General features: G+C 44.5%; 2 protein-coding genes across 3 annotated transcripts in view; one reads left to right on the plus strand and one right to left on the minus strand.

Annotated features, from left to right (window-relative positions):
• LOC137779559 (phytanoyl-CoA hydroxylase-interacting protein-like) lies at positions 1-15,627 on the plus strand. Its single transcript, XM_068567473.1, has 5 exons — positions 1-512; positions 8,218-8,414; positions 9,568-9,742; positions 10,533-10,650; positions 12,851-15,627. Exons 1-5 carry the CDS (start codon positions 407-409, stop codon positions 13,392-13,394), a joined length of 1,140 nt encoding a protein of 379 aa, XP_068423574.1. The 5' UTR covers positions 1-406; the 3' UTR covers positions 13,395-15,627.
• The window catches only part of LOC137779558 (protein FAM13C-like), a 17,527-nt gene continuing 8,293 nt past the window's right edge, over positions 14,328-23,561 (minus strand). Inside the window, exons 7-21 of one of the 2 annotated variants that reach the window (XM_068567471.1) lie at positions 22,831-23,055; positions 22,502-22,616; positions 22,064-22,161; positions 21,328-21,370; positions 20,570-20,650; positions 19,128-19,317; positions 18,111-18,357; positions 17,793-17,916; positions 17,406-17,487; positions 16,774-17,006; positions 16,581-16,664; positions 16,371-16,475; positions 15,954-16,168; positions 15,631-15,732; positions 14,328-15,221 (exon numbers count right to left, since the gene is read on the minus strand). In XM_068567471.1, coding sequence (XP_068423572.1) covers positions 15,098-15,221; positions 15,631-15,732; positions 15,954-16,168; positions 16,371-16,475; positions 16,581-16,664; positions 16,774-17,006; positions 17,406-17,487; positions 17,793-17,916; positions 18,111-18,357; positions 19,128-19,317; positions 20,570-20,650; positions 21,328-21,370; positions 22,064-22,161; positions 22,502-22,616; positions 22,831-23,055 — 2,068 coding nt within the window. In that variant the 3' untranslated portion in view covers positions 14,328-15,097. The remainder of the gene's footprint in view (positions 15,222-15,630; positions 15,733-15,953; positions 16,169-16,370; positions 16,476-16,580; positions 16,665-16,773; positions 17,007-17,405; positions 17,488-17,792; positions 17,917-18,110; positions 18,358-19,127; positions 19,318-20,569; positions 20,651-21,327; positions 21,371-22,063; positions 22,162-22,501; positions 22,617-22,830; positions 23,056-23,561) is intronic. The other variant, XM_068567472.1, reaches the window with a different exon arrangement.

Below are 23,561 nucleotides of genomic sequence, written 5' to 3' on the forward strand. Positions count from 1 at the left end.
GAAGGCACAGCCGCGCTTGCACGCTCGCGGGGCGTATACGGAAAAAAAAAAAAAAGGAAGGAAAAGATAAGCGCGCAGACGTGTATCTGTGGAGCTTCACGCATGTAAACGTTTCTCTGCAGCAGCTGCCATGCTCCACGTTGCAGGACCGAACTGGCGGCTCGTGCTGGTGACGCTTGCACTGACGCGTCACTAGCCGCACCGCCCAGGAGGAGACGGGAGCGCAGAGTAGTGAGCCACGGAACGAGCGAGGGACTGACTGGAAGCCGGTTGTTTCTTTTCTCCTTCCTTGACAGCCGCGGAAACGGAGAAGCCTGCTGTTGTGCGAGTCCCGTGCACGACATTGAACGCCACATTTCCCCCCCTCCCCTCCGCCCGGCAGCATCACCCGAGCTCTACTGTAGAGATGGAGGTACCAGGCTTGGCGCACAGCATCACCAGTCCGTTAAGTCCCTGCGAGGGGATGATCAAGGACCTGAGCTTGGACGCCTTACAGTTATGCGAGCGGGATGGTAAGGAGACGTTCATCTGCGCTTTTCTTGGGTTGTTTGGGCATACTGTCCGTGCATTTGGGCCCTTTTGTTGATTTGTGAGCCGCTGGAATGCAGACAGTGTGTTTTGTCATTGGTTTCAGTTGCACGCTGTACCCGTATTATGTGTTGGGAAGGAGTGGTCTGTAGGGGCCGGTTGCTCCACCAGTTCACTGGATGGAGGGATGGTGCGCCTCTGCGTGTGTGGAATGACTGAGTGTCTTTACAGTGGCAACAAGGTTTTGTTCATTCATATGAGAAAGGACTGCTGGGAAGGAAAAAAAAAAGAATGCAAAGTGAACATGCACAGGCGAGGAAACGATGTCAAGTGATGAGTGTCTTTATTTCAGCACCACATATGTGGACAGAGATCCACCCCGCCTTCAACTGCTGCTTCTTGTCTTTATCTCAGGGAGTTACCATATTAGATTAGTCTGCACACATTGCATCACATTCTCTACATTTTTAACTAAATATTTAATTTTTAATAGTGTATATATATATAAACACATCTATATCGATACATACATATATGCATATACATCCCATCCTGAACTAGTGTAAAACTCTCCCCTGCGTTTACATTTATAATTCAAGTCGTCCAGCTGCATCCATGCTGGATTGTCAGGTTGACTTCTCTGAATTCAAAAGTATTTTGGGGGAAAACACCATCAAACAAATAGTTGATTTGTATCTTGATTTGTAACTCGTATACAAGACAATCTCTGAAACATAAATTCATGGTGAGCAGTTTTGACACGAGTAGGCTGAACCCTGACGTGAATTTAATGGTGGGGAGCACAAAAAAAAAAGAAAAAAAAAAGCAAGTCATCATCAGGAGAGAATGAGGGGCTCAAACATGGCTGCACCCACGTGTGCACAGGCGGCACAGCCCTGCACACCCATCAGTGCAATTACACACAACTGATTACACATCTGATGCATGGTTACGGAGATCCCCTTTTAATTAAGATTGGAGATTAAGTCATATAGCAATCAAATGAAATCACACCTTTTCACAGCTGAATGAACTTAATTATCATTTTCCTCTACAAGATTACCTTTTTTCCCCTCTCCAATCTGTATTTGGATTGGCCAGTTGGTGCACTGGTGGAGTCACTGGTGTGTCTCCATCGAGCCTCCCCAAAGGTGCCCCCAGCATCTGAACACAGTGCAGTCATTGTACCACGCCGCCTCAGTTTCTCATCTGCCAGATCTGCTGCTCGTAATGTAATACAGCAGGATGCTGTTTATATCCTCTTAGTGCTTTGTTGGCCCGATTCTAAAGCTGTAATTTTAATAATGATATGTAGGCTGGGGCTGGACTTCTCCAATGGATCCCCTGGCAGCTGTGTGCATCCTCTGCTGCAGGTTGACTGGTATTTGCAGCACAACAGCCACTTTCCTATTTATCAACTGGGCTGCCCAGTGTAAATAGTGTGCCTGTGTCCTTGAGACACCCACATGAGCTCTGTTTATACGGCAACATTGTTCCAAAACACACCTTCTGTGCACATCATGCCGGACAATTGATGGTTGTTGTGTAGCAGATTAGTTTCTATAATTTTGACGTTGAATTCTGTTGTGTGTTGTTTGGATTGTGTTTGTGTCTCCATTATTCTGACCGAGCCCTGAGTTTTCATGTCGCACTCTTTTAAAATGACCTCCAGATGTATGTCTAGTTTACATTTCCGCTGCCACGCCCCGTGTCGCTGACTGCATAGTCCATTTTTAGCTTTCTTGGAAATACCCTCCATATTTTATCATCTGGTCAATGCGTATGTTTTCCCAAGGACGGTGTTCGTTTCAGTTTCACCTCGTAGCTTTCTAAATATATCTCCTAAATCCATTAATATTTAATTGTCAGCATGAGAGGCTTATGCTCCTATGCTGACCTCGCAAATGGAACTGCGTGCAGCTTCACTGGGCCTACTGTCTGTCGGAGAGAGCGCTCTCACACTCACTCGCACACACTGAGGACTGTTTGAGCTTTTCAATGGACAATAGAAATGGTGGGATACAAGTTGTCTTTGTGTGCTGGAAACGGGCGTTGCGGCCTTTAATGGCTCGGTTCGGTGATGGGGTTATGAGGCGAATACGTGCGAGGTAGTGAATGTTTTGCTAAGAGTGATGAGTCGTGGTACACTTACAGAAGTCTCTCCTGCTTGTGTGCAGAGGTCTGGGGACGCACTGGAGAGCCTCCGTGACGTTGTAGTGGTTACAAATTTGCCACCAACCTCTGCAAAGTGGACTCTGGCGACCATTTTGATTTGATATCCACAGTGAATGCGTACTCACAGTGTAGTGTACTATGAGGTACACAGTGCACGTCTTGAAGGGCCCTAGTGCCGTGCCCGCTGACATAATGAACTTGTCATGATGGATGGCTGCCATTCTCGCAACCAAGTACTGTGTCTGCACGGCCGGAAATGTCTCCGCCTGAGAGACTGCCGCTCCAGCTGGAAGTGTGTGTCCCCGTGGCACAGGGTCGGGAAGCCATCTCCTCAATGTACTTTATCTTTACCAGTCACTGTGTCAAGTTGAAGAAAAGCTCCCCTTGTGTCCAGCCTGGCAATTACTCGACAATGGCATTGTTTCCTTGAATGCGGTGCCAACACACTTGAACAAAAGGATTTACTTTTTAACACCTCGAGAGGAAATGTTGCACGATGTACCAGGCATTACTGTGAAGAAGCCTAATGTGCTGCATTTCAGACTATCACGTAATAGAAAAATGATTAAATACATTATGAAAAAGTGTTTTTTATGAGCCAGAGCGATACTGCTCTTTAGATGGCAATGTTGGTGCTTCGTTCAGTCCAGCACTTTGGTCCCGACTGAAATATCTCAACCAATCCATTTTTATCTCGTGCCATCATCAGGTGAATGGTTTCTTCTTCCTTTTTCAACGTTTGTAAATGAACTCAAAGCACCTCTGTGCCCACGTACAGTCTCCCAGAGCTGCGAGCTTGGTAGTAGACTCTAGTCCTGTATAGAATAATAACTCCAACTTGTGTCGACTCGAGTCATTCCAACACGCTACGGCAGCAGCTTGGCCTTGTGACGTACACGATCGACTGAGTAAGTTGGCCTTTTGGTTTGGACAATGTTCAGTAGGAGCAGTTGTGTACCATGACTGTGCTGGCAAGAGTTGTATTACGCAGCCACTTATCGGCTACATAATATATTCACTTGCAACTGCGCTACATAGTTCTGAACACTGTTTGAGATTGATTGCTCGATATCCACTTCAAACATTCATGCTATTTTTTTTTTTCAATGGGGGTTATATGAAATCCTCTTGTACAAGATTCTTTTCAAGCTTCTTACTGGCAAAAAACAAACATCTTATTGAAGGAATTTACATCGGCCTGTTGACTCCTGGAATTCAAATTCTATGCAAATGAAAAAACGATGACTCATTCTGGTTTTGGAAAGGTTTAGAAAGAAGGGATCTGTCCTCCCTAAAGGTCTTCTCTATTTAATTAATTTGTAAGAATAGGGATGGGTCGATTCTGTGCCCGAGAGCCCAATTTATCTCGAAAGGTTGTGTTATTAAAGTGTCTTTGCTGTTTTTCTCTCTCTACTGTTCAAGGGCTTATTGATGTGTAAACGGTAGACCACTGTGAGTGTACGCCAGCATTGTTTAGCCTCCGTCTCAGTCTAGCCTGTCCATTGAAAAGGACAAAGGCCTGATTTTCAGAGGTCTGCGAACATCGATGTCTAGTGAGCGTCTGTTGCACTGCTCATGTCTACAGTTAAATGTGTCGCCGCAACTTAAAAAGTAGGAGGCTCAACTGCCTTCAGAAAAAAAACAGCTGTGTCATAATCCACCAACAATACTCTGCACAACTAATGCTCAACATTTAGCTTGACCAAAAGAGCGCAGACCTTCAAATGGAGCGCCAGAGTCTCACACGGTGGACGCTTTGTATCAGCAACCGCCACGGAGAGAGAGTTCATTTACATTATGCAGGCGGCCTGAATGGAAATCAGATCACATCGCTCTCCCCTCACTGGTGAAAAATGCTCTCAGGTGATTCATGGTATCAAGCCAGGTGTGACTGGAACAAATCCAACCACGGAGAGCCATTAGGATGGCTCTGCGTTCGCATGTTAACAAGATTTGTATTGATCCTTCTGCATCTTTTGCTATTCCGCCTCGTGATATTCGACTGCACGCAGAGGCCAATACCCAATGAGAGGCATTTTATAGCGCTTAGCAGATTCCTCTTCATCTTTTCAAATGTAATTATTTTGCCAAAGGGCAGATATTTCCGTGTCCTGCATTTTGGGGCTCTCAGAAGTATGTATGCACATGTGTGATCAGAGTGTGTCATCACTGCTCCTAAGCTCCGCAGTAAGGCCGCTCATTGTGCTTGATCATGATGAGGTATAATGGCTTCAATGATAAAGGTATGATTCAACAAAATGAATATTAGCAAGAGTAGCAAGACCCTGGTGCAAGTAGCGAGAGCTGAATACTATGGGCTACAATACTAGCCCATAAATCTAAGTCAGGCGGCGGGTTTAGGTCTCCCATGCGGGAGTGTAAAGGGTTTGACTTTCCTTTACCGCCTGACCTTCATCCTGCTTCGTTTCCCCCTCTTCCATCTTGCGTCCTGAGCTCCAGAGGATTCAGAGAGCAGCTTAGCACTGTGCTAGGCATCGCTATCTGGTATGTAAGCGTTTCAGAGTCACATTTAGAGTTTTAGGTCAATCTATATATACATTGTTTTGTATGTCTTATGTAGTTTGTTAGGGGTTTCATGTTTTGTATTTCTTTGCCTCTTTTTAAAAACACATTCAGAACAATGAGCAGTGCTGGCTGCAGATTTCAGTCCATCTCATGAGCGTTTCCTTGGCTTTCTGTTCCCAGTAAACCGCAAAGCTTTCAGAGCCCGTTTTCCCTGATAACGTCACTTTTAGCCTCGACTGCGTCGCCTCGAGAGTATTACGTAAGCAATATCGGACTGCATTCGTAAAAGCTCTGCTGTGTCGGTGCAACGCCTCCATTTGCAGGTTAATGAGGAGAGCGTTAGAGAGAACAGGCGCTAAATCAGCACTCTGTGGCCACAAGAGGCACGAGGCCAACGGCCTGCACGGGGTCTGCTCTCGGAGCTCATCAGGGAAAGATCCGTGTTGTTGTTGACATAAAAAACATATGAAGGGCAAGAAAGCTCTTCAGGCACAGTGCACCAACTGAGTTAGCAGGTTTTTCATCTTTTACGTTTGCGATGGATGCACCAATATTGAATATTGTGCCTGACTGTGCATGACTGACTCAAATAGCTGGATTGGGTATTGGGTGTGAGGCTGATCTCTTCCATTAAATTGTTCACTGTATATGTTAAATACTTAAAATGTTCATGTTTTGGTTTGTTTGTTGCTGCATTAAAAAAAAAAGGATGCTTGAATTGTAATTATTTTATTTTTTTGCCAAGTTACTAGTGCATGATTAGTAATTTAGTACATTTATATCTATATTTATTTGTTACATTTAGTTTTAGAAATGGTTTGAATCTAGCATGATGCAGCATTCAGCTTATTAATTGAACACTGGTATCGTATATTCTGTATCGGACGCTATTCAAAGGTCGGATATCGGGATTGAAAAAGTTGGATTGCTGCATATGATCAATGATAAATGCTCATGATAACTCAAAACAGCTGTTTAATGTGTTTTCAAACTGGAGGAATCAGACAAACACCTCTGCATTATTGTCAACATGTGCATGCTCTGACACTCATCATTTGTGTAATAACTCTTCTTCTACATTTAAAACTTGCTAAATAAATCCATGGAAATACATCACTTCTTTGTATATATTTAGCCTTTTCTTGACGCAGATGAATGACATCAATGTTTAATTTTTTTTTTTGTGAAAGGTCAGCAGCAGAAAGTCTCAGGTGGGACTTCACACCGCTGACATCAGCGTCTGGTCCAGAGAGCTGACAGAGGTCTGCTCTCCGTCTGAGACAAACTTATCTGCTCAGTGGGGTGAAAGTAGCATGAGATGGGCTTTAAATGTGGACGAGATGTTTTCACCAGGAAATAAAGCACAGAGGTTTAGGAATGCCCGCATTAGGTGTGAGAGCCAAGCAGAGGATGTAACTGTTGGCCTCTTTACAGTTTACACACACGGGACTCCCCGACCGCCAGTGACTCAAGTCGTTTATGTCATGTACAGGAAGTCTGCTGTTTAATTACATACAAGGAATTACTGTAGTTTGAATATTTCAATAAAAAGAAATCCAAAAGATGTGTCTGTTCAACACTGAAACTGCAGATATATACGGCTCTGGTGTGATGCAAGCATGTTGGAAGTCTTTCTTTCAGTTGCTATGTTGAGTATTATTTTTGGTAATCCGTTTGCAGTAATAAGGAACAGATAAGGACAAAAGTAAGCGTGGGGTATTGTCTGATCTGGTGGGAAAGAACGGGCATTTATCTCTTTTGGATGTTGCTTCTTTCGTCACTTTGTCATTTGAACACGTATACACACTGTCTGTGGAGGAATTACCTTCTGGTTTCCTGAAAGCAATCAACCGACGAATGCTCCGCTGTTGGAGTGTTGTGTGTGTAAACGTGTGTTTGTGTTTTGTGTAGGCGAAACAGGAGAGTCCACACAGCACAATTTCGGGCTAACTCTTTTAACGCCGCCTTCTCCCAGCTGATGAGCGGAGATGGATGATCCACGCGCGGCCATTGTTTCCTCACCAGAGAGTCCGGCCGCGTTGTGCACTACTCCCAAATGCTTGTATTTTACTCGCTCTCGTGTTTTCACCCCAGAGTACACACAGAAAACCTCCTGTTGCCGTGCCAAGTGGGCGTCCCCGAGTGTCGCAAAGTCTATATTCATCCTAATGCTACAAAGCTCTCATTCAACCCGGTTTGGACGTGTTCACTGGCCTCAGTGTGCACTTTGGAGGCTTCGGCTTCATGAGGTCTTCCTATAGCTCAGATAAATGTTCAGACTCACCAACTTATTTCATGAAAACGGTGTTGCAGTAGGCAAAAAAAATGAATAAATGATCCACCTTAATTAAATGCAGCATTTTAAATGGTTTAGCGGGCGGCTCATGTGTTTTACCTGCAGTCCTGCTGATTTATAAACGCACCCATTTCCTCTGAGAGGAGATTTAATCTACAGCGTTTGAAATATTTAAGGCCACGTATGTTCTCGAAAGAGTGTGTGTGTGTGTGTGTGTGTGTGTGTGGTGGGGATGATGCGTTTCCATGGCAGGCTGATGTGTTTCCATGGCAACATATATAGTAGTCAGTAATGTGCGTGTTTGTGTGCTACTACTGTTGGTGCTGTCTGGAGTCATTACTGAGAAACCGCAGCAGAATGGAGTTAGACAAAGGGGAAGCCGTCATATTTTCTGAGAGCTGTATGAAGCCGGGCCAGGATATAATATTCAATATATGCATTGCTGTTTTAATCCGGCCTCTAGTTAGATGATAGAAATGTGATTGTCAATCATTCATAAATGTCTCACTGCACTCGAGTTCTCACGAGCAAGGATTCAGAACTGGTCTTGTATCAAATGTACATAATATATACAGGCGTGAACAGCAAAATATAAACCACATGATTTTATTGTGGTATACATCGTCACATTGACTATGGTTGAATCAACATTGCTCAATGTTTGTTTTTTTTTACTTTCTTTACTCACACAGCTAGTAAATCCCAGGACGGCACTATCTCCGAGCTGGAGGAGCTCCCCGTTCCACAGAACATCAAGATCAGCAACATCACCTGTGACTCCTTCAAGATCTGCTGGGACATGGAGCCGCGCAGCAAGGAGCGCATCACACACTACTTCATTGACCTCAACAAGAAGGAGAACAAAAACTCAAACAAGTTCAAACACAAGGTAATGGAGGAATGAGCGCGGATAGACATCTTTTAACGGCAACGCTCGAGAGATGAGTCGACAAGAGGACTCTCGTCGTCGTGTCACTGCGTAGAATATGCCGCGTTGCATGAATACAGAAGACACGTGTGAAGGATCGGATGTTTTGCTCGAAAATGGCATGAGTAGACAAACCTAGAACAGAAGTTATCTGATACAGTGTGAGTCCAACTGTACAGTTTTCCTGGAGATTGTTTTTTGAAACCTGCATGAAGACTCTATTAATCTCCACACACATTCATATGTGTATAAAAAACTCATTTTATTTATTCACAGACAGATTTGTTTTTTCAGATGTACTCGACAGTATACTAATGAACATGAAAATGAAACCAGGTTTCTTTTTCAAAGTAAAGCTGTCGTTCTGGGTTCAATTTCATGTTCTTGGCACACAATCTCCACTTATGTTATTTCTCCTGTACGTCGCAGTGTCTACTTAGTGGACTGGCAGTAAATGACATTTGTCCCTTCGTAGCTATAACTGTAATTACATATTAGCGGTTGCGGCGCTCGAAGCATCCGGAGGTATGATGATCCTTGCCTTGTGAAACCTCAAACGATTGCTTTGAAGCTGAAACACTTAACAAAAGGTGCAGCATGATTTGCTTCAACATGAACTTTCTTCTCCCGCTTGAGGCTTTTTTTCTTTCTCTTTTGTCAAAGACTCCACAGCGAGCCGTTGTTCAGACTCAGACAAGCTCACAGACCTCATCAACCACGTCCTTCTTCCTCCTGCAGTCTGTGTTCTGAGTGTTTCTCCTCTTCCTAGCCAGTGACCCCATACGAGTATTTTGATTTTGGTGTGCAGCAACAGTGTTGGTGACTGAATGGATTGAGTCTGTTGCTAGGCAGGGGCTCCTGGTCCAATCAATGAGCTGCTCAGGCCCACTGAGGACCGTGGGGGAAGTGGGGAGGGGGTAAATAGTGCACATGCATAAAGAAAAAGACAGCTACCGGACACTCTGCGCACAAGTGTGTACATGTATATGTTTACAAGCTGTAAACGCAAATCCCTGCTTGTGGCAGCCAGAAATACATGAATTGAGTATCTCACCCTGATCAATGTCCTGTCTTCCTTCGCCTCCTTTTTCCATCTCATCCTCCCTCCATCAAGGATGTTCCTACCAAACTGGTAGCCAAGGCCGTGCCGCTGCCCATGACGGTTCGAGGTCACTGGTTCCTGAGCCCACGCACAGAGTACACCGTGGCGGTCCAGACGGCCTCAAAACAGCCGGACGGGGACTACACCATCTCCGAGTGGAGCGAGATCATCGAGTTCTGCACTGCGGGTGAGTTAATCTGACAGTACTATCAGGCTTTCTTTTCTTCTTTTGGGGTCGTGACATCGGAGCTGCCTCGGATTTATTTATTTTTGCATATATTTGTGTTGCGCAAGAGAGGTAATCAGGATAGAGGCCAATGTGAGGCAGCGAAGGGGAGGATGGATGGAGGGATGGAGGAGGGGAAAAGAGGGATTAAAGGAAGGAGGGGAGCTGTGCTGTATGCGTTCTGATGCAGAGGTCACCGAGTTCAACATCGCTGGCGAGTGGCTTAGAGTGGGGGAGGGGAGAGGGAAGAGGAGCGCCGGTTGAGATGGGAGGAAGGAGAACCATCAGGGGAAGAGTGTGTAGTGAGAAATTGATGGAGGATGCTTAAAGATGCTGTTGATCCTCTGCATCTCAAGCAGGCTAAAGATGCTGTTGACCTTCTATTCCTGTACGAGTCTCAGTTGAATTGTTGAACTAGCAAATATTCAATTATGTCTCACTGCCAACGTAACAAGGCTTGACTAAAAAAAATAGACTAAAAGTTGAAAAAAACACTATAATCTCCTTAAGTCTTCTGTCATTTTTTAAACTATATCATATTCTTTGGAGTATATCCACATCCTTTTGTCAGTCCTGCTTACATTGCGGTGAGTAAAAAGAGACGTTGCTAAATAGGAAGAAGGGTCGTCGAGTTCATATTCCAGGACCCTGACTCACTTCTGTTCGTTGTAATTAAAGAATTTCATTTCTACTCATGACATCTGTACGCTAGTTTCTGACCTTCCTGATGAAAGCTGCGTCTGTTTTCCAGATTATTCCACAGTGCATCTCAACCAGCTGATGCAGAAGGCGGAGGTCATCGCCGGCCGGATGCTGCGTTTCTCCGTCTTCTACAGGAACCAGAATAAAGAGTACTTTGACCATGCCAGGTAGGCGTCCCACACTTAGTACGGACGAGTATGTTTGCTCTGGTTTCATTTTGATCCTCTTTCGGCTGCGTTCGGATATGCGTCTGCATTGCTTCCCTCAACTCATCTGCCTCTGATTGCGTTGCTTTTTCAAACACTACTGACTATGACTGTTTTGCTGATTTCAATTTCAGTTCACACATTGCCCCTGTGGCCAGCTCATTATTTTTCACCTGTAGAATTAATATTTATTCGTATTGTAAATGTCCAAAAATACTAGCTATGATTTTTTTTTTACATAAATAAACAGTAGCTCACAAAGAATTTTCATTTCAGACAAAAATACTTATTTTCTTGAACACCACGTTAAATCCAGATGTCAGCATCTGGTGCATTCACTTACCTTAAAGCCTTGTGATGCTATATGACATTAATATGACCTTTTAGCGCAGGTTGCACAACATTTACTGTTAATCTACTGTTGTAAAGAGTCTGTGATAATGATAGTTGTCATACCTGGCTCTTGGGCCTCCGAGGTCGTCACAATAGCATAAAAATGATTCCGCAAACAACATGACGAGCATGTCATTTTATGCTAATGGATTTCCATCAAGAGCAATCCAGGAAAAAACCGAGGTTCAGTTGAAGGGGGCAGCTGCACAAAGCAGCGACTAATTCCTCTAATCCGTACACGTGAGAGGAAGTGGTGCAGCAGCCAGCTACCTGATAATAATCCAGAGAATCATGATTTGATTCTGCAATAACGTCCTAAAAATGCACACAAAGTACAAAAAAAAATCCATCATTTCTTTCTTCAGCCTTGTGAAAAATGATAGCAAAGTATATTATGACATTTTCTATGACATATTATACGATACTATAAATGTTTTATGCCACATTATAATCTGACTTTATTCATGATTCTATTTTAGACATTATTTAGACATTTTATCACATACTCTACTGTGACTATGAGTTTTTGTGGGTACTATAATGTGACAGTTTTCATGACGGAGGTTCTAAGGTAGGGAGGAGCTGGGTTGTTTAGGGCTTTGAGTAGTAGTTTGAAGTCCATCCTGTACTTGAGCGGGAGCCAGTGGAGGTTGTGGAGGACCGGGGTGATGTGTTCGAGCAGTCGGGTGGCAGAGTTTTGGACTTATTGAGGTTTAATGAGGATTTTGTTGGTTGAGCCGTAGAGGATGCTGTTGCAGTAGTCGAGTCTGGATGTTATGAGAGCAGGGAAGAGGATTTCCGTGGTGACGGTGGAGCCATCAATGTTCAGAGAGAAGGTCTGGGCGGTGAATATTGTTAACGACACACTAGAGAACACAGAAGAGTGTGACAGTTCTACTATATATATCTTTGTCTAGTTTGATGTAAGTGTGCTACTCCTGGAACAGTTTTTGTCTTCTCTCTTCTTATCCCCTCTCATGCTCTACGCCTGACAAAGCACATTGTTTCTGTACTAAAGCCACAGCTTGTGAGCCCTCTTGCTGGAGCTTTATGACATGACATCATCTGGATAGACTTCTCTCTTTGGCTGAGTTGCATCTGCTGTAACGTAACAAGAGTGCTTCCGTTAAACTGCACCATCATGTGGAGAATAACGGTACTGACACCACCACTGAACAAGGCCTCTGCTCCAGTGACCCGGGTTGGGAACTGACTAATTCCATAATGCCCAAAACAAAGCATCAATTAAGGTTGTAATAACAACCTCTGGAGGGAAGCAGCTCCAATTACAATTCATAATTGGCGCTTTGAAGCTCAGATTTACTCTGCGGGAGAAAAAAAAATATGCAGCTGCCACGGAATCAGTCATCGCTTTGAATGCTCATCTATTCATTTGTTTTCAGAGAGCTGCTTTTGTTTCCGAGCAGTTTGTCATCCTGATGGAGAATTGTTTTAGTTAGTTTCGTTTTCCAGTTAAGCAATGTTCTCTCACGAGGTTCCTGGAAGACAAATTGGATGAAGCTAATGTAATTACTGTTCTAGAAACATTGAAAGTAGATATGTCATCCATTCAGTTGCCTCCTGTTGATTACATCAGGCTCTGGCTGCGTCTTACCTTCTCATACGCAGAATATTATTTTCCCAAGGGATGCCCCCGCTCTCTGGCATCTCCAACAGGACTTTGATCGACACACACACTGTACAGATTAGTTACCGATGGTGTGCTATTTGTTCACGGCCAATCTCGTCCTTCTTGTCTAAACTCCAGGGAGATGCAGGAGAACCGGATGCTGCAGTTGGTGAAAGACAACAGCGGCAGCCACGGGTCGCCCATCAGCGGCAAGCTGGAGGGCATTTACTTCTCCTGCAACACCGAGTTCAACACGGGCAAGCCTCCGCAGGACTCCCCCTACGGCCGCCACCGCTTCGAGGTGCGGGCTGACGCCCTCTTCAACCCCGACAGCAACCTTTACTTTGGAGACTTCTACTGCATGTACACGGCCTACCACTACGTCATCCTGGTGCTGGCGCCCAAGGGCTCCGCCGGGGACGAGTTCTGTAAGCAGAGGCTTCCCGCGCTGGACATCACCAGCAACAGTTTCCTTACCTGCAAGCAGGAGGAAGGGGGCGACGGCGGTCTGGTGTTTCACCACGCCCAGGACGTCATCCTGGAGGTGATTTACACGGAGCCCGTAGACCTGGCGGTGGGCACGGTGGCCGAGATCAGCGGGCACCAGCTGATGAGCATGTCCACGGTAAACGCCAAGAAGGACCCCAGCTGCAAGACCTGCAACATCAGTGTGGGACGCTAAGAAAAGGTCGATTTTAGGGGAGAGAGGAGAGGGGAGGGGGGGGACGAGTGGTGACTGACCTCTAAACACACACAGTAAGTCCACATGTACTGATGAAGCAGACCGAAACATGCATGAAGCAGCAGATTTAGTAGGCTCCCAGACATGCACACCAACACATCTCTGTACTCTGAAGAGATCGTCATTCCCAAAGAAGAGGAGGGAACATACGGACACCTGCACCTTCGTCTCCTCGCCTGATAAGGGTCACCCCTCAATGTTAAAAAAAAAAGAGAAAAAAAACACACCTAAAGATATCCCACGTAAGGGACAAGAAACAACACGGACCCATCCATCCCGCAAGTCGACCCTGGCGCACTGATGAAACCCTTTAACTTTATTAACAAACTTGGGCTGCTTCTATTCAATTTCCTGTTGATATCTTTAAACACTTGTCCCATATTTTGTTAATGACCTTTGCCTTGTTATTATTGATATGCTGATGATTGAGTGTCCACGGTTTGTGTGGACACGCATTTAGTTGTTTCCAATTACTTTGACTGTTTTATCAGAAATGTTTTCTTCTCATTCCACAGTAGACATTTTTCCCCTCCTACTAGTGGCGTGGACCGGTACTACAATGTTCTAGGGCTGCAGTGTCGATGGTCATACCAAAGGTATTACAAAACCAGACATGAGACCTCTGTAGAATCTTAACAGTGAGTACACGTTTGAGATGCTGTTGCATTAGAACTAAGTCTTTGGTGACCAAGTGTGAACTACTTGTTAACCTTTTTTAAAAAAAAAAAAAAAAAAAGAAGCATGATGCAGCTCTGTGCAGCATGAGTATGAAAGCTGTTAGTACCTCGACCACAGCTACCTTTTCTGCAACAGTCGCTCTTGTTTTACCGTAGTCTGTGGAAGGAAAGAAAGAAAGAAAGTAGAACCATAAACTGTGTTTAGCAGAATAAATGTGAAAAAATATTTATTTTTATTGATACATTCATATATATATATATTATCTCTCTCTATATAGAAAATTATATAAACCAGAAGTGCACAATGTCAAAAGCTCTGACCATTATCAACAACTGCATTTCGAGGGAATTATGTTCGCACAGGCAAATTGGGGGATAAACACTAATTTGACAGCGTATAGAACTTGCACTGGAACGGCAACGTTCTCATATTTTCCAAGGTGAACATGTTCATTGAATTAAGATCAACTCTTAAATTCTTAATGCATATCATAGCACAATGTAGGACGAAAAAACGGACGTGCACAAACACAATTATTTCTTTGACTGCATTTAAACTTTCACCTTCTTTTTTTGCCAAGAAGGCACAAAAAAAAAAGCAGTTTCCACATTAACTATGGACAGAGCTGTCCAAAAATAGTGTTATGGCAAGGGAAAAAAAACAAACAAGTAACAGAGTGCCATAACATACGTTTAGTAATCGTAAATTACTAATATGTAATTAACAAGTTGTTACAGCTCATCATCCGTGACATAAATAAGTGCTTCAGAAAATCCAGTTTGTGTTATAATGACAAAGGATGTGTTTTTGGGACAAACAACAGCAGTTGCTTAGCATTTCTTTAAGACGTTCCATCAGCGTTTTTCATGTAAAGTGCATCAACATCACGAGCATGGCATGAATCAACAGGACTTTATTATTTTCGATAAATCTGGTTAAGTATTAAAGTCCCACTGTGAGTTGACTCAACTAGTCTTGGTTGAGTTGTGTTTACTGAGCAGGGCCTCGAGGAGGCGGAGCTTCGCTTTGAGGTTCTTGTACTGACGGTACTCCTCGGCCATCGGTCCGCGCTCCTCCTTCTGACAAGCCCTGTTCCCGACAAAGAGAGACAAAAGATGCAAACAAGGCAAAACTTCAGTAGTTTCAAACAACCTGCAGCAGCTTCCATCACTGGTTGATAGTCCCTATGTTGCCTTACTCAGACAGCTTTGTACAGTGTGTATTGTAATCAAAAACTTAATGTATTGTTTACTTTGGAGGACTAACATGTACAGGACAACGGATGTGTCGAGTTCAGAGCAAACGTCTTTCTCTTCGTCTCTTTCCTGAGCTCTGTGTGCTGTATTAACGTTAACGTACCATCACGATGGAATTTCTTTTGTGGATCTTTTTTCTTTGTTTTTCACAAAGCATTGTTGGAAACCAAATGTTCCAAGTTTATTAAAAGACAAAATAAAATGTAAAAGACAAGTAGTTTGTGTGTGTGTGAAACCTTTACCTGCCGGTCTTCATGTAGAAATGGTCCTCAAACTCTCGGAGCGCCAGGTGAACCCTCCGCTTCTCTAGTCGTGCCGCCCGGAGGTGATTCAGTAATTCTGGTCTGTAAAGAAAGAATCAAAGAAATAAATAATATTTCTCTGTAAATGTGTGCTTTTAAATGAGCCACAACTCCCACCACAAAAAGGCTTAAATAAAAAAAGAAACGTCACATGATTCTGAATCACTTCATCTATTTGATCCCAAAAACTAACTGAGTGGTAAACTACATTAAAAATCCCGCCATAGAGCCGATGATGTAACAACCCGAAACATACACGGTACCTGGAAGCTTCGTGTAGCGTTGCCATGCTGATAATCTGTGGCTGGAAAGCCTTCGCCTCGTCCAGCGGGGACACCAGAGGAGTTTCGGACATTTCATGGGAAGGCAGAAGCAGCAGCTCGTCCGAAGACTCACACCTGGAGGACTTCAGTTGGACTGGATGCGGTCTGGAGCTTTGCTGTTTAGGATGCTCTTCATCAGAGCCCTCCTCTTCCTCCTATGGAGACACAAACACACAGAGGGACGGCAATGCTCGTCATGTGTAGCTCCCATGTCTGGCCACTAGAGAGCAACAGAGTGACACTCTTTGAAATGCGATGGCTCGTTTTATCCGCACGCGTGAAACATGGAGGGTTTGTGTAGTTCTACAGATTCCATCATTCTTCGAGATGAAATTCAGTATTGGATGTTTTACTTACGATGGTGGTAATGACTGCCGGAGCAGCAGAGGAAGGCAGCAGCTGCTTGACAAGACGGTACCGATCATAGAGAGGTTTCATCAGAGTCCGCTCCTGCCGGGTACTCTGACCACAGAAACCAAACAGGACAAGGAGATGAGAACTAAAACGTTGAAATGGAGCCACCAAATAAAAGAACGTATAGCAGAGGGTCGTCCAGACCCGTCTTACCGGTCGTCCGTGCAAACTCTCAAAGTAAAGCAAACACTTCTGCAGACTGGCCTTCTCCATCGTCGTCTGGAAGTGGGACATCTCCTATACATGCACAGTGAAAACTGTTCACAGCTAATCCACCCAGAATAACACCATCAAATCTACATGACAATATTAGTGTGTGAAGCGGAAGCATTCCTGCAAAACCCACCTTAACACTGTCGGGAAGGCCCAGCTCTCGTCGCCTTTCCTTCAGTCGGTTGGTTATCATGTTGACGGTTTCCTCCACGTTTGTCTTGGTGTTGCTGTCGTTCAGTTGTTGCAACTGCGTCCCTGCAAGTGCTGCTTCTCTCCGGACGGCGCTGGTACTGCAGGTTTCAGATGACGGGTTTAAGTGTCCCCGCCCTCTCAGGGCCCCGTCTTCTGATTGTCTCAGCTTCAGCTCTGAAAAAGATGAATATAGTATGAAACATGTTTATGTATTTTACTACACTATGACATGATAGTGAAATCTGTTTATGGCATGTCATACTATGGCATTATAATGACTTTTTGGAAACATGTTTTGGTACACTATACAATGTCATTTTTTTTAAAGACATTTTGGTGAAATCTTTAATGGCATAATTACATTTTTATGTTATATTTGTATTTTTCATGACATACTCGGACATTTTTCTGACTTTTTACTTTTGATACTATAAGTACACTGAGCTGAATATACTTTTACTTAGCTGAATATACTTTTACAAACACTTTTTCTCAAGCAATCTAAATACGTCTTCCACCATTACAATCCTCAATGTCTGTGTCTGAGTGTATATTCATGGTTTGGAAGCTGACCTTTAAGCTGCTTGCGACTCTTGATGAGCTCCTTCATCAGTCTCGCCACCTCTGGATGAGCCGTCTTGTCGTTATGTGCCGGCTGTCAAAAACCCACAAACTCTCATCACTGAAAGAACTTGTTCTCTTTCCTTAAGTACCTGTAACTTTACTCAGTACTTTGTCCCCTGGTCCAGGTGAGTTTGAAGTTTAACATCATTTTGTTCAGCAGCAGCCCTCAACCAGTTGAACAAGGATGTATATGGTTTAACAAACTGTAATTTCCCAATGTACCAGCAGAGGGAGTAACTCTCTCTCTCTAGTATGATGTTTGTGGTAAGCATCCACCGCTTAATTTTAGACACAGCAGAATCCAGCTGACGAAGCATCTGTGATGTCGTCCCTCACCTTATAGTGTTTCTCCTGTTCAAAGCACTCCTCAAAACGCCTGATCCTCTTCTTCAGGGCGTGAATGTGTCTGCTGAGCACTAGGATTGACATTTGCGACTCTGTTTGGATGCTGCTGCGGGCCCTGAAGACAGAAACACAAACAGGTATGTGATGTTAGGAGGAGCGGTAATGTGCATTCAACCATCACCCAACATGGCAGCCACGCAGAAATCCCCCACGCTGCATCAGAATAAGCACTGAGATCTTTTTTAAACACTTATCCCATCTGTGAGTCACTCTTCCTAAACAAAGTTGGTGAGAAAACAATGGTCTTACATTTGTATGTGCTGTGAGCCGGGTGGAGAAGGGGCCGTATCGGGGTCCAGGTTGTAGCGCAGGCTGTGACTGAGGTTGGGGCAGCGAGGCGAAGGAATGGGGCAGTCAGTCATCGCAAAAAGAGAGAGGAGTGGGCTGGTTTTAGGGCCCGGTGGGCTCTGCAGGTCATTTCCTGAAGTCCACTCGGAAATAATTGTAGTGGACAGGACTGGACTGGACTCTGAGGAATGAGGAGATTCCACGTGTACTGGAACAGACACAAAGGAGGAAATATCAACTGACATCCGGAATAGTTTTTACTATTTCTCATTTGAGCATTAATTCATGCGATCAGTCTTTTTTTTTATATTGAGACACAATAAGAGGCAGAAAGGAGGTGGAGGTAATTAAGGAAGAGAAAGAGAGGGAGGAGAGACAAAGAGGACAATAAAAGAAGGACAATTAGCTCTTTGCTATTCAAGCTCCAAACACATCTTTTCTTAGAAAAGAACACCGAAACATTTTTTTAGCAAAAGTTTAACCGGAAACAAAGACATGGGGAAACAAAAGTGTAAATAAAATCTACATTATGATATATATGATTGAATATATGTACCGATGAAATGTGTCATAGGTGGACTGGGCAGTGCTGCAACCGTGACAGCATCGTGCCTTGGAGCGCCGTTACTCAATGTATCAACTAAAAGACACACCCAGCTCTGGGAAATGATGAAGCTTATCGCTCGCTGTCAAGACTTCTTGGCCTTTATTTAACGTTACAGCAGCCAGGAAGATGCTCTGAATGAAAACAGATGATGAATTAGATTCTATCTTATGTATCTAGTTTACAATTTAGGGTTACGGGTTTGGTTCCCAACGAGACCATCCAATCTCAATATCACTGTCCTGTGACATGCTTTGGGCATCATTGGTCTTCATAACTTGATTACAGAAGTAGATGAATTAAATGAATTGGCTTTTAAAACCCCCAAAAGATATTTAACTCAGAATATCATCACTCCGCTGTCATTGTCCTACCAGATTGTGACGAGTCCGCCGGCGGCGACTCGGGCGAGCGGAGAAGCATCTTGTGGGTCAAATACAGGTTCTGCTCTTCAGTGTAAAGAGGCTGTTGCTGGACAGGTAGGTTATCCTGAACTTGCGGCTCTACCGGTGAGTCCAGGGGTCCCGAGTCCGCCTCCAGGGCTTGTAGCTTGAGGAAGGGGCTCTGGAAACAGAAGCAGAACATGCCTTCAGGGATGCAGGCGGGCAGCGACAGGAGAAGCCAAGAAGGACGTCGTCGTTTGTGCGGAGGGATTCTTCAACGTTTCACGGGCAGCTCGGGAATCTTGAGAAGTCCTCGAGGAGCATTCTACTCTCTCCCGATGAAAATATAAACTCTGCCGCTGGAGCGGGGTTCGGCAGAGAGTTGCAAGACGAGGTGAGGTGAGCGGTCGCCTCGAACTCCTGAGAGATAAATGAGTCAGAGTACCATGAAGGGAGCTGGTACAAGGAACACAGTGGTCGAGAAGCGAATCTTTGATCATCCGAGTCAGGAACAAAAGCATATAGACACCGGCATTGCGAGCAGCACATGTGAGGCGGTGAGCTGTTTCAGTAGACGGACTGTCCTCTGCCGTTGCTCCGCAAAGAGAACCCTGAAATCCACATGGCTTTCCTTCTGACGGGCATTCCCGGCACTTCTGCTGCTGAACAGCCTCCACATGGATTATTCAACATGCACGGGAGAAAGGGGGAGGATGGAAGGGGGGCGGAGGGGCGGGAATGCCGCTCGTGACGGTCGGTGCGTGTGGTGTGGGTGTGTGCGCAAGGGAGGAGAGAGGCACTGTACATGACGAGGCGTTTCCATGGCAACGTTGTCAGACTGAGCTGAGGAGGTCTATTTGACGGAGCTGCAGGGAGTCACGTTGCTGCTCGCCTCTGCATGTGTGTGTGTGTGTGTGTGTGTGTGATACTGGGTGTAGATGCAATGAATTCTGATGCACACACCGTGAAACATACGACTGCACCAAAAAACACTTGGAGGGATGGATTATAACGCAGATTTCATGTCAGGCTTTTGTGTTATTCATTTAGGTGCTCTGACGTCATTCTCTGCATCATCAGCAGCAGCAGCAGCAGCAGCTTCTCCTTTCCCACCCTCTTTGGGTGTTCATTCACAAAAAAAAAAAAAGAAGTGAAAAAATAAAGCACTGCTTTGTGCGTCACGTAGAGAAGGTGGAAGGATGGAAGGGAGGGGAAGGGAAGCAGTGAGGCTGTTACTGAACCTAAACACCCACGGGCAAGTAAGCTCACACAGGTGTGCACATAAACACACACACACACACACACACACACACACACACACGTACATACACCCATTACTGGAGATATTAACTGTCCTGTTGTCATAGATACCCTCAACCTAAATAAAGTGTTAATGTGTGTACCTAAAAAGACTGCGGGGAAGGAGAACGTACGTCATGGCTATTGTTCCCGCCTCTGCAATCACGGCGTCTGTCAGGAGAACCTGTGCATCCTCCTCCGTCTCCTCTTCTCCACTAAAGGAACAGATGAAGTCTCATTCCTGAAGCCCACTTACAGGCCAGCGTGGGCACACACACCCCCACGTACACACAGAGATGGAGGTTACAATGACACATAGAGAGACACATCCTTTCCTCATTTTGTTTGGCAGGTCAAGTTATTGCTTCATCATGAGTTAAAAAGAGTTTCCCTTACTATAATAGACAAGACCAATATATTTTTAAGTGTGACTCATTTTAAGGATCATCATTGGTTCAAGTTAAATAGCAATTTCTGTTATTTTTATACAGCTGTGTGACGCTAAAAGCTAAAAAGGAAATCCTGAGTGTATTTTTTAAGATACCGCGAAATACATTTGTATTATATTATGATTTATTCTGGTCATGGCGTCAATGAAAAGCAGCAACACAACAGTTTAACATCAGACGCTTCTCCTCTGTCTGTGCTGTAAATCTATCCAAGTATTCATCACAACTTTAAACTTTTCTTTTAATCTGAAACCCGAGAGGAACTGACTAGACTCAAAGGCTCTTTCAGTGTGCTCTTTGTGTGCATTAGTGCGTTCCACTTTGCTAGCTCACAAGCCGATGGCTACAAACTCATAGACCTGGCTTTCAGAGAATGAATGTAGATGGAGGCCAGTGGAAATGATTTGGGGACGGCAGCCAACGCTCGACAGAGGTCTGTTTACCTTCTCAGATGCTGCGGTCGTGGCTTCTGTCTTGTAGTGTTTGCTGAAAAACAAATTGCATTAAAATAAGAGCCTTGTTTCTCCCGGGGGTTCACAATCCATGGGACTTTAACAACCATTGTGCTCCGTCTGTATTCATAGTCAATACTGCATCAAACCTGCTACCAAAGGCAGGACTTCCTGGCGCTTTCTGTCGCTTTGAGGCCACGCAGTCATTAAAGTTATGGCGTATTCATGTCTGACACTAATGAGGCATAATTGAGAAGACCTGCCCTGTGGCTCTGTAGAGGCGGCGCAAACAAAAACTCAGCGTGTCGCCATGCTGGGGTCGACCTCATCCAGCTAGTTGGCTGGCTCCACATAAGCCACTGTGGCAAGTCAGTGTTAGTTGAACTGGAACCTTTTCAAAACCAGGACTGTGAGCGGAGCAGAGCCGCGATAACCTACTTCTCATCTGACCGCGCTGAGAGGCGAGCTGGACTGAGATGAACCACATCCAAAGGAATTAGATCAAATTAATTCTGATACATTTGAACTGCTCCAAAATGACAGACACAGCCCCTTTTGTTGGTGGTTCTTCTCTTTGACTCAAAATATTTGTTTGAAAGTCAAATAGCTGTTATCTGTTAAGACCAATGAGCAAATGGTTGCTGCTATAAAACCAGTCCACAGCAGAAACAAAAGAAGGGAAACATTACTGCAAATAAATGTCATTGTGCAGGAATGTTCCTCTCACCTCTCTGTGTGCCGAGTCTGTGTTTGGTTGTTGTTCTGTGATTCATTCATTATGCAGTAGTCTGAAACCGATGATTTCTGTCCAGCATCTGCAGAAGCCTGAAGAACAATTCAGTTCCAATCACATGCTGAGCTGAACGATTTTCCACTTTAAACATTATTGCGCTTTGTTTCATAATTCAACACTCCACAGAATATATTTTGCAGCACGTGCAAGGGCAGCAGGTGACTGTACTGTTTTACTTATTTCATTTACCACATCTTGAGAGATCTAGTCTAAATATAAACGTGTAAAAGAAACAGACGTCACTCAATGATATTCACGGCTATTCATTTCACATGTAGTGTGTGAAAAGATGGAGCTAGTTTAATGGGCCCGGGAAAGGGAGCCAAAAGAAGAAGACAAAAGAAAAGATGAGAAAATCAGCAATCAGCACACCGTTGAACAGTTGGGTTCAATGGGTGAGGAATGTGTCCTTCTGCTGTCTCCCTCTTCCTCCTCAGTGTCCATTGATGGGGAGGTTAAAGGTGACATCTTATACTGCGAAAAACTCCTGTTAATAAATAAACAGTCAATGAAATGTACAGGAGTTACATCACTCCTAATTGTTGTATAACTAAAAATGTATTGCACATTTGAGTCTTGAGAAGGACGTAAAGGGGCACAAGCGTCTTATGTTCACAAAACTATGTGAACAGCTGTCACCTTGTGAAATGATTCATCACCCGAGGGGTACAAAAGAAGCGACAGCCGGAAGAAGCGCTCACCCTCGTGTGGTACACTTCAACTCCGGTGGCTCTCCCCAGGGGCTTTGGGATGGGATGCTCTGGAGTGAACGTTGCTCTGGCCCTGGGTCAGTGGCGCTGCGGAGCACACAACCTGCCTCTGTACTGTCACTTCTCCCCTCCAGAGCCCCTTGGTCTGGAATCCGCTTCTGAATGTCAGCGTTGACGTCAGTGGTGGACTCACAACCCCGCACCAGTGTGTCAGGGCTAGGGAGAGACACAGAAAGAGACAGAGTGAGATAGATGGAGGAGAGCACACGCAGGAGGAGGCGAGGAGAGAAGGAAATGAAAGCGCTCTGAAGAAAGAACACAAGTTCCAACCAAATCAGTGACCAAATGAATGGCATTTAAATAAAACTCAGCTCTATCAATGTTATGTTCGCAGGAATACAATGAATGTGAAATCTAACAACACATTTTAAGCGCATCAATCTGCTGATCACAAGACTAAAGTCTGGAAAACTGCTGGCCTCCACACCAGATAGCGTCAAGCAGGTCATGCTAATGCTACACTATAACATGCCTCATGATGCCCCCATGTGAACACAGCCCAATGGTCATGTACTTGCTTAAAATGATCTACAGCAGGAGGGTCAGTGCAGCAGCAGCAACAGCAAGAAACTAACGTTGTCAAAGAATAAGCCAAGCCACAAACCACACATTTCTGCATGTGTCAATAACACCATGCTAAGAAAGGTTTTTGGCATTTTCGA

This window comes from Clinocottus analis, unplaced genomic scaffold (genome assembly GCF_023055335.1).
Source record: "Clinocottus analis isolate CAN_PGR_092001 unplaced genomic scaffold, fCliAna1.0.p SCAF_8, whole genome shotgun sequence".
NCBI classification, from domain to species: domain Eukaryota; kingdom Metazoa; phylum Chordata; class Actinopteri; order Perciformes; family Cottidae; genus Clinocottus; species Clinocottus analis.